Here is a 14,305-nt window from a genome sequence, read left to right as displayed (position 1 = left end):
CTTAATATCAAAGCTTTCAAGGCTACAAGATTTCAACGAGCTGTTAAAGAACTACTCACTACCACACATAACTTGCTAAATAGCAGCTCCAGGCGTTTTGTGCACAGGTTAAGACGACAACTAATAAGTTAGGGTGGATTCGCCCGCTTCTAAGGCTTAACTAACCAACTACTTAGTTGATGGAAGCGGAAACCTCTCGACAAGAAAGACTGCTATACTCGAACAAGCCGGCGACGTTGGTCTTCAATCTTGACCATGGGGAAAGGTGGGACTTTTTCACTATAATGAATATAACTGAGCAATAAATCCTAACAACTTCTTACAGGAACCGATAAGCTCTACGTACGCGGTCGCGACACCAGGTCTTTTACATTATTCATGACATTGCTGACGCCACCTTTTGTAATTAGATCACCCACTCCGAATGGGCATCTGAAGACTCGTATTCCGCCAGCGTCGGCGCTGGCGCAGCGAAATCCAGAAATGCAGCCGCTTACGCCTCGTTCAAACGACTCCCGTTCAATTTCTGTTCGCTCTCCCTCCAACCGTTCTCCCACCCCGTGTGTACACCGACAGGTATAATATTCGACTTGACACATATCCTTCCTTGGTTGAAGAAGCATGGCACAAATCCGGTGAATGGGGAGCCGCTGAAAAGTTCAGAATTGATTAAACTGAACTTCGCGAAGAATGAGGCAGGCGAGTACGTTGATCCTGTGACGTTCAAAGTATTCACAGATAATACGCATATCATCGCGCTGGGAAATACAGGAAATGTATTCGCGTGGGATACCGTGGAGAAACTCAACATTAAGGGGAAGATGTGGCGAGATCTGGTCTCCGACCAGGAATTTACAAGAAAGGATATTATCACGCTGCAGGATCCGCAAAATGTTGAGTCAAGAAATCTGAGTTCGTTCAAATATTTGAAAGATGGTGAAAGCGTTCAACAAGGGGAGAGTGGAAGTGTGAATTTAGGTGCGATGGGAAGTTCAGCCAAGATATTAAAAGCAAAAGAAGCAGTTGCAAGGGCCAGAGCAGAACGGGAACAGCAGAAGAACGGTTCTGCAGGTGCATCTAAGCTAAAAGAAAGAGACGCGGCCCTAGCAAAAGTCTCCACCGCAAAGGTGTCCGCAGTACCTGGAAAGCAGATTCCATTCAACGCTGCAAGGCATACGACTGGCCTAGCGGCGGCGTCATTCACCAGCACCGGATTAACTCCCCATACCTCCGCAGACCTAGCTCTTCTCACAGATGAGCAATATATGCTCAAGCGCGGCAGGGTGAAAATAAAGGGATACGCTCGTATTTCAACAAATCTAGGAGACTTGAACTTAGAACTCCACACTGAGCACTCTCCAAAGGCAGTATGGAACTTTATACAGTTGGCAAAGAAGGGATATTACAAAGATGTTATATTCCATCGCAACATCAAAGGCTTTATGATCCAAGGGGGCGATCCAACCGGCACCGGAAGAGGAGGGGAAAGTATATGGGGAAAGTACTTTGCCGACGAAACTATTGGACCATTGAAACATGACTCAAGGGGGACGTTGAGCATGGCGAACAAAGGAAAGGATACAAATAGTAGCCAATTGTGAGTACTTTGCTTTTTTTAAACAAGTGCTATGGCAGCTAATCCTTTTAACAGCTTTATCGCCTACCGCGCGCTTCCACATCTCAACAATAAGCACACCATCTTTGGACACGTAATAGATGACCCTTCGCCTTCTTCTCCAACCCTTGATGCCATGGAATCCGCGCCAGTGGACTCGTCCACATCCAACAGGCCTACCCCGCCAATTCACATTCTAGACGTGAAAGTCTTTGTTGACCCATTTGAAGAATTCCTCTCCCACAAGAAACAAGAAGAGTCAGAAAAATCTAAACTTGAGGCTGGGAAATCATCATCAGCTGCCGGTAAGGGTGATGATGACGATGATGAGCGCGTGACCTGGACGGGGAAGAGAATTCGTGGTAGCGATGACAAAGACACTACAAGTAATATTGGAGTCGGAAAGTATTTGAAGCAAGCTATGACAAATCGACCGGCAGTTGAAGACGAAATTGTCGAGTTTGTAGACGACAATGAGTTCGAATCGGAGCATGCGAGGAAGAAAATGAAGTCTACAGGCAGAGGGGGATTTGGGAACTTTGATTCTTGGTGAGCTCAATTTAGGCGCGGATACTATTGGGTCATCGTATAACTCTTATGCATGGGGTGGAGTTTCAGGAGTTCTCAGTCATCTGTTGTACAGTATGTTAAGGGTAGGAAAATCGGATTCTCATGGAAAGATTGGAGAAGGGTCTGGGGTGTACGTGATAGGGTTTTGTGGGGGTCAACGTTCGATCACAGCGGCCATATCGATAATTCCTCTCGTATCCACGTATCTGATGTCAGCTTGCGACCTTACCTTTACTCTCAATATACTCCTCTGTCCTCCCGAGGTTCATGCGTGAAAAATGGCGGTGCTGAATATCAATGCGCAGTCAGCGCTGGTGAGAAATTCAGTGGATAGAAGGTTCAGCCTTGCATGCCTTTCCCAATTTTTTTTTGTCTAGAGGTCCATGGGCAGACCCGAGATTCGATGAGCGTGGTCTATCCTGTGACGTTCGTTATCTGGAAACACTACATATTTTACCCCCCGAATACTTGCATTTGAGTATTCACTGAAGGGGTAATTACTGTATGATGGCTTAGGTCATTAGTAGCAAGTTCATGTCCAGCAAATACATCGTCGCCTGCAAAGTCTGTGACACGATCTTGCAAATTGGAATCTCCGTCAGTCTGGGGAGTTTTCCGCTAACAAGCTCTTCCACAGAGTAACTCTGATGTTCTCCTGGATGGTTCGTGTAGAGAAATTCTTTTTCAGGGCGCTTCACAACAGCTTCCGCAGCGTCGACTCATCAGCCACGTAAATTGAATCGAGTCGAGGCAAACGAGGGCAACCTCAAGGTAAGATTGCCTCGGTAGGAATGTATCGCTTCCTTTCAGTTCAACCTCGATATAATTTCCAAACGCGGATTGAAACGGCGTTTTCACGCCTCCCTATTTCCCGAGCTATGCAAGCACTAGAAGTCCCACCGACTCGACTGTCAAACCCTAGGGCATTGAGATTCTGACTCTGACCAGCTTCTAAGAAATGAGATATAGTATATTGCAAAATACTAAATAGGCTTGAAGCAACTTGTGCTGTGACTTCCGTCCTGGAGAGATCTTCCTTGGCACAAGAATCCAGAATATTCTGTAGGGTAGCCAGTTTGCGATCTGGATTGAAATTTGTACAAGTGCATATCACTCATAAACCTTAGTAGGTACACAATTTAACAGCTGCCCAAAGACATAGAAGTGAAGTGGACTTGTTATGTGACTAACCCCTTTTTGAAATCAGGGCGCCCAAGGTCGAGAAACACAGACAACTTGCTGATGTCCCCTGAGACTTGGTCAAGAGGGCTGCCCATGTTGATTTCATGAATGAGATGCACATCTGCTTTCCAGGGATAAATGAGTCATACACTGGATGTGCTGTGAACAATATGTTCATATTTGCTTGGACTGAGTTCGTTCCAGGCTATAAGAACTCCCGGGGAAGCTTGGAGGGCATAATTAAAAATCATGGACTGAAATAATAGACTTGGAGGATTGAAATGTTCCATTTCATAATTGCCATGAATAAGTATATAGAGCTTATTCCATAGAAGAGCAATTTTATCTGTGGTGCAGTGAAGAAATCCCAGGGTTCTTCCACCAAAATGCTCTATTGTTCAATCATGAAAACAATGCTCAATGGAGCACAATATCTGAGCTCTCCACTCCGATATGCTGCGTCCATGCAGCACACCCTTTGCCTTTTTCTATTCACCTAATTCCTAGTCCATATCGTGCGATGTAGACGCCGAGAAAGTGAATAGATCATGTGCTGGGGTTTGGAGCGTTCATGAGCTCTCGGCGCAGCATTTCCCCTTTTAGACCGTCCAGCTTCTCTCACTTGACATCTTCCTTCACCTTATTTTCTCATTGCTATCATCATCTCCCTTTGCTGTTGTTGTGCGGACCATTTGCTTGGGGACCTCAGTGAAGGACGGAGTTCATCAGAGTACCATCTCATTGCGTGGTCCATTCCTTTTACTAGATAACAGAGTAAATTTGACTTTTTGTTGAGCATTGTGTTTTCGTCGAATCTCTCACTTTCTATTGTTCTGTGGTCAATTTATCTCCTCATTTTGCATGATTTGTTGTTTTGGCTGCTTAACTCCCACAAATTCTGATATCCACATCATCTTATTTATTTTCCCTCGACTTTGGCAAATATGGATGCCGTCGACATGCGTGACGGAATCCCTGAAGTCTTCTGCATTACTGCTCCGCGTCGTCGCGAGCGATTCGACTGGGAAGGCAAGATCAGCACCGTCCTCTTCTATGGCGACGCATCTAGCCTCGTTTTCCTCCTTGCAAAGCCGTTTATTTGGGAAGAAGATGAACCGGAAACAATGAATGTGGGTATCCAAGCACACCCCCAAATCTTCTGAAATATCAGAAAAGCAACTGACATCAAATATCAGCTTGCACAAGATGCGTCCGGACTTGGTGTTGAGCCCGAGGCCATCGAATACCAACCACGCTCTCCTATCCTCGAAATCCCACACGAAATCTATGGCTGCATCTTCGAAACCCTGGACGTACAAAGCATCTTCAATTTTGGTCTGACCTGCCAAGAGTTATGGCCGGTTGCCAAATATTTCATTAAAAGTCGATTCAAGAAAGTCCTCGGCATTTGGGCTGGCGTTCCGCTCATTTGTCCAGGCTGTGATCACCCCAAGGGAGAAAACTCTTATCCAACAGGTGTTCTCAGCAGCTCAGCTGAGGAAGAATTGAAAAAGGGCCTGCGTGTCGGAGAGCCCGGTTTCTCTGGCCAGATGTTTCACATCCCCGGACATGAGGAGATCGTAAACAGATACTACAAGACAAATCTCTTCAGGCTCGCCATCAAAAGGTATCGAATGCTTCCTTTAGTCGATGACGCAGTTCAAACCATGATTGAAGTCTCCGAAACAACTGGACCGCATCGCCCGAAAGATATGTTCCGTATCGTCAGACCAACGCCGGAGATGTTCTATCCACTAAACGAAAAATGGATTCTTCGCAATCTGACGACGCGTCAGTTCGTTCGTGCCGAAGCAATCGCCCTTAAGCCAGAGTACATTCAAGGGCCCCTCATTAAGATTCTTGGGTTCGGTGAAGTAATCATCTCCAAGACCTGCTGGTCCGACCATGGAGACACTTGGGTCAACTACCCTGTCAACAAGGGCCCGTGGGCCGGGCACTCCTTTGATGTCGTCCCGCTCTCCAAGCTTAAGGATGGCGGAATCTGGGAAGACATCAGCCTTAACATCGCAGCCGAACTAAGGAGGATGTGCCGCCTTCAGTATGGGGACGATTGGTTTGAAAAACTCATTCACAGATTCGATCGTAAGTGCATGGATCCTTGGGGCCGCTGGAGGGAGGAAACTTTGTGGGAGACCTTTCAGCGCCAGGCAAAACAGAGCAGCCAAGGTTTCTTTGGCCTTTTTCGGAAGAAAAATTGAGGGATCTTTAAGGGTGGAGCTTCGGAGTTTCTAGGGATAGTTAGTGACTGTTTGTAATCTCAAGAAACAAAGCTTTCTTTAAATAAATTCGGCTTTCTGTAAGTGCTTTGAAGTGTAAGATTTAAATGCTGTCTTTGAGGACGAAGTGACATTAGGATCACGTCGTCGTCTTTGGGTTTAGGCTCGGGCCGATCCTTCGGTCTTAGCATAAAACGCCAAGAGCCACAATTCTTGGCCCTCTTCACGGGGAATATTGAAGAGCAAGGAAATAGCGCCATCTGCTACACTGTAAGGCTTGAAATCTAGTCATAGGTGTTCATGTAGGATAGAGCATAAGTATCGACTCTACGCAACCTGTATAATGAGCTTGAACTTTACCAACAAACAGCGGTATGCTTAAGGCCCAGAAAACACCCTCTAGCTCTGTACTTTTTAGACCTTCGAGGCGGCCTCGACATGATCAGCGGACTTCTCGTCCTCTGACGACGGAATGGTTCCCATATCACCACTAGCGCCAGGCTCCCGCGCCTCAAGAGCTTTAGCATACATCTCTTCCTCTTCCTCCGTAGCACCATAGAGGCGTACAGCGACCTTCTCTCCAAAAGCGGCGTTGATATCCTCCAAGCTTCTCTGCTTAGTCTCTGGGTAGAAGAAGTACACGCCAGCCAGATGTAGCGCCGTAGGAATTATAAGCACAAAGAAGAATTTCCACGTGATCTGATCTAGGGCAATTGGGCCAGAGATGAGCAAGATAATCGTAGCAGCGAACATTCCAGCCATGCCCAACGCCATCCCTTGACTGCGTGTTTGGGTGGGAAATATTTCGGCGAGATACAGGAATTGCGTGGCATCGATAAAGGTAGACCAGAAGAAGATGAATAGGAAGAGGAAAAATACCGCTGCTTTTTGACCTGCTGCGTTGTCGGTTCCGAGGTAGACAGCTTGGGTCCAGCATTCCATGATAAGGGTGAAAAGAATGCCTCCAAGCCCTGTGAGGAGGAAAAAGCGGCGCCCAAGGCGGTCGACAAAGAAGGCAGTGAAGACGTTGCCAGGGAAGGAGGCTGTGACCCAGAGAGCGGAGAGAAGAAGAGGCATGAAAGTCTTCATACCGAGTGAGGCGTAAAGGAGGACCCCATAGTTGGCAATAATGAGCACACCCTAAATGAATGAGTTATTAGTATGCGTAGAATGACGTGCACAGTAAAATTTACTCCCAAGACGTACGGTGAACTGGTTTCCAAACATGAGCGCAAATCCAACAAGCGCCCGACGGCGGTTAGGACCAGTCTTGAGAATATCCCATTTACCCGTGTTCTGTTTAATCTCACGATCAAGCTCGAGCTGCTTCTTCATTTGGAAAAATTCCTTTTCGGCCTCAATGTTTTGTGGATCATCCGCTGTGCGATGCAGGCGAATCAAGACCTCGCGAGCCTCTTCCGAGCGGCCTTTTTCGAGGAGCCAACGTGGCGAGTATGGAAGCCACGGAGAACCAATGATCAAGAGAATTGCTGGAGCTGCCTGGAAGGCAAGAGGAAATCGCCAAGCGAAAGAAGACATATTTCCAGCAGCCGACATGAAATAGCACCCGAAGCCGATCCAGGATGCCAGTGAATATCCAACTGCAAACATGATACCGTGCATAGATACCATGAATCCGCGGGAACTCGGAGCAGACGCTTCAGCTTGATACCTAGTCAACCAAGAAAACATGGGGTCAATACCGCCTTGTACAATATCAAACAAAGGCCGAGAGTCACCTACATCGGAATGCCAGTGACCAAGATACCAATACCGAATCCAGCAATGAATCGTGCGACCAAAAACATCGCCATGTTCACAGAGCCAGCGCATAGGGCAGCACCAATGACGAGGATCAGAGAACCTATTTGTAGGGAGCGCAATCTCCCATACCGATCTGCAGACCAGGAGAGAAAGGCACAACCGAAAGCAGATCCAGCAGAGTTCAGACCGTTCATGGCCCCAATAAGGCTCGATGTCCTACCATAACCAGGTTCCCCCTGCTTGGCAAGGTTGAAGTCGTGATAAAAGCTTGGTTGGCCGATGGTCGAGCTAATGATGGCCATGCCATAGCTGCAGGCTGTCGAGCCCAGGGCCACGAATATGACAACCGCAAGGTTGAAGGCGTTGGGGACGAGTTTACCCATTTTTGCGATTGAACCTGAAGTTCAACGGCATCAATCACGTCGTCTGGGGGAAATCGAAAACAGGATAAAGGGGAGTGAAGAGTAACTGGTATTCAAAAGCCTATATATAACTACACATGGTCCCGACAGATTGGGACATGCAGGTCTATATAGCTTGGAGATCAGAGCGGAGGAATCCAGGATAATGGGTCAAGCAGCCGATCTCGAGAAAGAAGCAAGTGCTGAGCCGGATCATGATTGTGGAGTAGCTACAGGAGTCTCCAGTCTCACAACGCTGAACAAGGACAATTTGCAATTGAGGCCCTCTTAGCCGGTTGGTTGAGGGGAGAGTCGTTGCTTGTCCGAGGTACTCTCGGCATTGGTTAGACAAGTTTTATAAAGTTAAGGTACCAGCATCTAAAAGTGGACGCCGCGTTTCAAAGCTCCAGCGAAGCTAATTAGTAGCTTTATCTTCGCTGGCAGATTTAATAGTAGCCGACCCATATTGCAGCCTACTGCTCTGACAAAATGCGGAGAAATTTGAGGAAATGCGGGGGAAGACCGCTCGTAAGGAGAAGCTTAAAATGCCTTCTCAAAAAGCTTTTGCGACAGATCAATACCGCTATTATCAAGGAAATGAATCAGCCAAACGGGTTATGCTTTCGCAACTGACTTGCTTAATTGGCCAAATGAAAGAATTCCTCGCTTATTAGTATGCCCTCTCGGTTGCTGGCGTTAAGCCCTCGCTAATCTGTCCATTGTCCATTTTCAGCCACCCTCCTTTGAAGAAGCCAGCGTTTGGCTGGAAGTTCGAGCACGAGGACTTCAGAGTCAATGGATCAAAGTATATATATCTGAGCGCCATTTTGGCTTGCGTGAACATTGAACCCTGCTATTATTGCGAGCGGCGTGATTGGGAGAGCCACAGAAAAAGACGACAGGCAACTGAAAAATCTATGAAGGGAACAACTAGGAAACTTTCAACTGAAAATTCATTGCTGGTTCAGCTGACATATTAGTCAACTAGCCAAAGCCCGAGCGGAGAAAAGAGGTGAAACTGTTTTTTGAAGATGCGAGATGTTGAGCGCAGGATGATCGGAACTCACAATGTGGAGCTTGGCGTGCTAACTAAAACCGGCCACTACGGAATTTGGAGCAGCATGCCAACGCCACTTTGTTCAAGCTTGCCCCATAGGTTTGTTTGTCTTCATCATTAAGGCATCAAAGGTGAGTTCAAGGTGATTGGCAGCAGGAAAAAGCGTGATAAGCTAAACTGGTTGAATGGACATACCCACATGGTATGTACCTCTTGCTCTCTTTGCCATAGCCAATTCGCCCTCTTCCAGAGGTCAAACATGACCTGTGGGCTATGCAAATCTCTCCAGTGGCCTTTTTCAAGGAAACCCAGACTTGAATCTCGATTTGGTCCGTCACTCTTTAAAAGGCTGCCATAATGAAGCTGCAACGGGGCCTCACCGCCTTTTTACTATTTTACATTGGTACATTGGTACAGAGCTACAGGATACCTGGTCACTGGCCGCCTTTTGCATTATGAGGACTTACGAATGAACAAGGACAGGAATGATCGGAGGCCAACTGTGGCGGAGTGGTTAACGCCATGTTTTGTTGTTCCGGCTCTTTGATTTGAGAGGAGCACTCCGCATATTTATTATCTTGTCATTGCTCAGAGCATTGCGGCTCCGAAATAACCTTTGACCCGCACCGCATCGATCGGGTTGCGGCTGAACAGGAGCAATTCTCCGTTTCCATAAAATCCACGTCCAATATTTGGCGCTACACTTGGAAACTTGCCGCTAGAGGCTGAAGCGTTCCGAGTCCAGCATCAGGGTATATCTTATGTCATCCAGTCAGCAGTCGACCGCAAGGCGCAATGCCTCCCGTGTAAAAGCTCAAAAGGAGCCGAACGCGTCTTGCTCAGCAGACATAGTTTGAAAGTGAGGCTTGATTGAGTGCATATCAGTGCTACACCAATTCTCGGAGAACCTTTCATTTGACTTTGTTCAATTTGCTGTTTTAACAGGAAGAGGAATGCCGAGTCCTTCGTGTTGCTGGGTAAGGTCGAGGCTGATACGGAAGGTAACCGCTTTGCACGGGGAAAACTGGAAGATGCAGGGCGTCACGGACAAAGAATCCGCGAGAAAGTCATGATCTATGACCACGCTTGTCCGCTATTTCGCCCTCCAAGCTTCCTACATTGTGTGCGTCTTGCATGGTACAGTACGAGGACCGGGTCGCACCAATCACAAGACTTGAGGACAGAAAGACAATGATATTGTATTAAGCATGCGCACTGGAGTACGTACATGCACACATGACTACATCCAAGTCCCACAAGGCTGAAATGGCACTTCCATGACTACTGCTTTCGAAGCGCGTATTCCAGAACACGTATGCCCTACGTACAGAATATAGAGCACTGTACGGAGTACTATACTTCGTACACACAGTCCTGTCTCCTGATCTTGAGAAAGGCGATCTACCCAAACAATATGAAAAAAGGAAGCTGGTGATTTAGCAGGTACTGTATTTCTTGAAATTTGGCATCATTCCGTTTTTAGGTGTATTCTGAGAGCCATTTGCCAGTGACAGGACGTCTTTTGGGGCTGAAAAAGTTTCTGGACGTATGCCCGGATTTCATCTACGTTTCTTTTACTCGCCATGATTGGATTGAAGGAGAAATTCATCTAGTTGCCTCCTGACGTTATCCGTCTTCGGTAATATCGCCCTTGACCACTGACAACCCTTCAAGTCGCTTGTGGAGTGTTACGGCGGGAGGCCTACGGGCCAACTAAGCCAGATCGGGTTTAGCGCCGACCCCCCACCAAAGCAGCCTGGCAGCCAACCAGCCAACCAACTCCTCTGCCCGCCAACGTCGCGGCCATCGCGATTCAGCCTATCAGTACGAGAAGACCTGGTCCTGCAGACCATCATGGAGTCAGCCTGACGACATCTTGCAGCCATCCAGCCACAGCCTTTCAGCGACCCTGCTAGTTTGAGCCACAGCTTCGTACCAACTACCTTGGAAAATGGTTGGAGTGTGCCCTTGGCAATCATGTGGTCCGCACAAAGCGGAAAACGGTGAGGGGCATCCCTGGTCAAAATCCCACCTTGGAGGGGGGCAACCCGTCCAGTGCTTTTCTGGTGGGTTGATATCCAACACGACTACTTGCGGTGAAACGTTGGGAATTTGTCCTCCCGAACCATTATGAGCTGCCTTCGCACGATGATGACTATGTGAAGGCGAAAGGGTATGGCCGAGGAGCTGGACGTTGTTTAGCCTCCTCTGGGGCCTTTGGTAGTCGATGATGGTAGTGGCGTGACCATCTCCCGTCTTCTTTTCATCAGAATCATCCAGGCTCAACCTCAGTATAAAGCAGTTGAGTGGCTTATCAAGCAAACTCGTGATGGCCCAGCTCCACCGCGAAGGGCCGTTTCAGCTGCTCACTCTAACAGGGCGCCGGCCCATGCCCCCAATATCACCGATTCGACAATCTCCTCTTGTCAACACCGCCTCTGAGCCAATCAATCATTAGACCTTGCCCTTGTCCTGCATTTGAGTTGGGACTACGGCACAAGGCAGCAGTTCTATTGTTGCATCAGGCTTCCGAATACCGGGGAACAATCTGCAGCAAGTACTCTGACTCAAGGGAAGGGAGAGTAAAGAATTGAGTTTTCGGTCTCCTGACAAACTAGATCCCAAACTTTGGCTCGATTATTTTTTTTTTTTTCATCCTTACCTCCATGGAGGTTTTCGCTCTCCAATTTTTTATTTTTACTTTTTTTATTTAGATGGTGTGTGGGAAGAAGGCTCCCCTATTCCAAGGCTCGAAATCCGCGTTTCACAGCCCTTTATTGTCTGCTTTGCCTTGTTACGATTGCCGATTACGGGAAAGGCGTTTTCTATAAACGCAATCTTGAGTGTGTGTCAATTTGACAAATCGTAGACCCTCCCAACTGTGAAAGTCTCTAGCGCACTAGGTATATATGTCAAGCTCTTTCCTCCTCGCTCTCTACACAACATGTCGTTTGATTCAATCATATCTCGTTCTATTGTTCATCACAGTCATTAACCGTCGTTATTAGAAGCAGCCACTTTATCAGGCCAGCTCTAATCTGTGGCTGCCATGTCGAACGAGAATTCCAATTTTCGGCCGCCGATGCCACCGCCACAAGTCCCTCATGCACACCACCCAGAGCTCCTGAAAAGGGAGATGGCACGAGCTCATGACAATGGGCTACCCAATGCCAACCAGTCCATCCCGCTGGATGAAGTCAATGCTCAGTTCAAAAAGCTCAATCTTGATCCTGTACTCGTTCGCGGTGCAGCCCAGGAAAAGTTAGACCGGAACCTATTTCTCCAGAAAGACAACTCTTTTACCGACGAGGAAGATAGCTATGACGAGGACGAAGACGAAGACGAAGACGAGGGAAGAGAGCCATACCAAGGGTGGTCTTTGTATCGCGCGAAGCCTACCGTACTTGGCCAGGAGCCGGATTGGTCTCGCGTTACGAAGTCACGAATGAATTTAACCCAGGAAGATCTTCGTAAACTCGTTAAAGGGCAAAAGAAAGGCTCCGTTGCAAAAACCTACAGCAGCCTTGGCCGGTTGAAGCGCAAGCAAATCGACGACCTGATAGAGGAGTTAAGAAGGAAAGACGGTCGGTTTAACTGGAACGTTATTTATATCCAAGCCATCAATAAGGAAACCGGCCGCCGAGGGTTCACCGCGATGTTAGTTACTACAACTATCAATTTGGTTTTGGAAAAGACGCTAAAGCCCGGCGTTTCATTGTCACCTCGGAATTCGCAGAAGAAATCACCTCGCTTTAAGAATGACCCAGCATCCAACGTTAAGGGAAACGTACGAGGCCAACCTCGTCCAAGAGTCTCGTTTCATTATGATGCCTCACAGCCACATCCTATCTCGGGAGGTGCTGGAAGCGCTCGGCCTCAGGCCACTCACCCACCCACATTGCCATCATACGCTGGTACGGGTCCAGGACAGGGAGCGCAAGCCGACCCTCGCCCACAGCCACTTCAACAACAACCCCTACCACCCTTTCCGCAACCGCAGCAAGTTCATCCCCAAGCACAACCCCAGCCCCAACCCAACCTGCAACCACCACCGCCGCCACCACCACTGCCACCATCACATCATCCGCCTCCACAACACTCCGAGAGATTATCTGTCCCCAAAGGTGCTTTTCCACCGATGCATCCAACGAGACAAGGAAATATCCCGCCCGGTGTTCAAGTCGTGAATGGACCACCACCTCAATCCCATCCACATATTCCCCCAGTCCCGCCAATTCATTCAGTACCTAATCACCAGTCCTTGCCTCGGCCACTTAAACAAGAGACGCCAGTTCAAGTGAAGCAAATGCATGAGGTGCCTGAGATAGTGCATGTGGGCAAAAAAATCACACCCAAAAACATATATGCCGTCGATCAGTGGCTTGAGGATAGCAGCAACGGGGATAATGAGTCTGAGCTCTTCGAACACGTTGACGATTCGTCGGAAACTGATGATTCGTTCATCGCTGACGACTTCGAAAGCAAGAATTATAGAACTGGAGGATCACAACATGCGTCTAGGGAAAGTAACGAGCCCACCTCTGGTTACCGCAGACACCGCCGTCCCGGGTCTAAATACCCCGCTAGCCCGCGAAGCCGAGATAGTCAATATAGCCGTGGAGAGGTCGATATTATTCCAGCTACAGGCATGCACCGCGGGCCGCTTATCCGTTCGGCATCGGTTTCCTATAGTTCTCGCCCATCGTTGAAGTTAATCCATGGAGGACGGTCTGCACAGACCTCTATTTCATCTCGAGACAAATCTCCGTTTCGATATACAAGCTTGACCAATGACATTCTGATCCAGAGAGAATGGGAGCGTGAGGAGATGGAGCGTCAAAAAGAAATCGACTACATCTGGAGAAAACGTCTGCAGCTGAAAGAGGACGACCTGAAACGCCGTGAATGGGACGTGAAGCGTCGTGAGATGAGAATGGAGCGAGCCGGGCGTGCTGAGCGTCGATCATCCGTCGTTGATTCCTACGACGATCAGGATCGCGGTCGTCGTTCCAAGTTCGAGGCTCCTCGCCGACGCGGCTCGATGTACCATGGGGCAGAACGCCCCCTGTTTCGTTAAGTGTACTATTGTTTTGTTTTTATCTGCTATTCAGTGTTTGTGATATTATTTGGGCAAGGAACGGTAAAATAGGAAAGCTGGGATACAGGGATACCCATTGTAAGGATGACCTTGTACGGTGTTCGGTTTTAAAATCTTTTTCTTTTTCTTTTTTTTTTTTTTTTTTTTTTTTTTTTTTTTTTTTTTTTTTTTTCTTTTTTTTTCTTTTCTTTTCTTTTTTTTTTTTTTTTTTTTTTTTTTGCTTTCCTTCCGGAACTTTTTGTATCATCATGAGCAGCCTTCCAAACTGGATTGGATGTGGCATGACCTTCATTTCGTTTGTGTGTTCTATCGCGGCTGATATCCGAGAAGGAAGCCGTGTTACTTTTCGAAGCAAACCAGGAGCCTGATTTGTTCAGTGGC

General features: G+C 47.7%; 4 protein-coding genes across 4 annotated transcripts; 3 read left to right on the top strand and 1 right to left on the bottom strand.

Annotated features, from left to right (window-relative positions):
- Nucleotides 1-82: 82 nt before the first annotated feature.
- On the top strand, nt 83-2,409 carry CYP8 (Peptidyl-prolyl cis-trans isomerase cyp8). Its single transcript, XM_066125632.1, has 4 exons — nt 83-265; nt 326-342; nt 411-1,597; nt 1,652-2,409. The coding sequence occupies exons 1-4, from the start codon at nt 256-258 to the stop codon at nt 2,166-2,168; spliced, it is 1,731 nt and encodes a 576-aa protein (XP_065981716.1). The 5' UTR covers nt 83-255; the 3' UTR covers nt 2,169-2,409.
- A 1,902-nt stretch (nt 2,410-4,311) lies between these two features.
- On the top strand, nt 4,312-5,586 carry D8B26_007752 (uncharacterized protein; the record flags this gene model as incomplete). The annotated part of the gene is made up of 2 exons (XM_003067241.2): nt 4,312-4,497; nt 4,564-5,586. The coding sequence occupies 2 exons, from the start codon at nt 4,312-4,314 to the stop codon at nt 5,584-5,586; spliced, it is 1,209 nt and encodes a 402-aa protein (XP_003067287.1).
- Nucleotides 5,587-5,931: 345 nt separating this feature from the next.
- D8B26_007751 (uncharacterized protein) lies at nt 5,932-7,751 on the bottom strand (the record flags this gene model as incomplete). Its single annotated transcript, XM_003067240.2, has 3 exons — nt 5,932-6,744; nt 6,811-7,276; nt 7,348-7,751. The coding sequence occupies 3 exons, from the start codon at nt 7,749-7,751 to the stop codon at nt 6,019-6,021; spliced, it is 1,596 nt and encodes a 531-aa protein (XP_003067286.1). The 3' UTR covers nt 5,932-6,018.
- A 4,124-nt stretch (nt 7,752-11,875) lies between these two features.
- D8B26_007750 (uncharacterized protein) lies at nt 11,876-13,903 on the top strand (the record flags this gene model as incomplete). Its single annotated transcript, XM_066125631.1, has 2 exons — nt 11,876-12,613; nt 12,665-13,903. The coding sequence occupies 2 exons, from the start codon at nt 11,876-11,878 to the stop codon at nt 13,901-13,903; spliced, it is 1,977 nt and encodes a 658-aa protein (XP_065981715.1).
- Nucleotides 13,904-14,305: the final 402 nt, after the last annotated feature.

Source organism: Coccidioides posadasii, chromosome 4 (assembly GCF_018416015.2).
Source record: "Coccidioides posadasii str. Silveira chromosome 4, complete sequence".
In the NCBI taxonomy this organism is placed as follows: Eukaryota; Fungi; Ascomycota; class Eurotiomycetes; order Onygenales; family Onygenaceae; genus Coccidioides; species Coccidioides posadasii.
Note: the sequence above shows the minus strand (reverse complement) of the source record. Positions and strands in the feature narration are given on the sequence as shown.

What these genes read in the sequence shown, in the direction of transcription:
- CYP8 (XM_066125632.1), top strand. An exon ending in GATACAAATAGTAGCCAATT is followed by an intron (nt 1,598 to 1,651) that starts GTGAGTACTTTG and finishes TCCTTTTAACAG; the next exon opens with CTTTATCGCCTACCGCGCGC.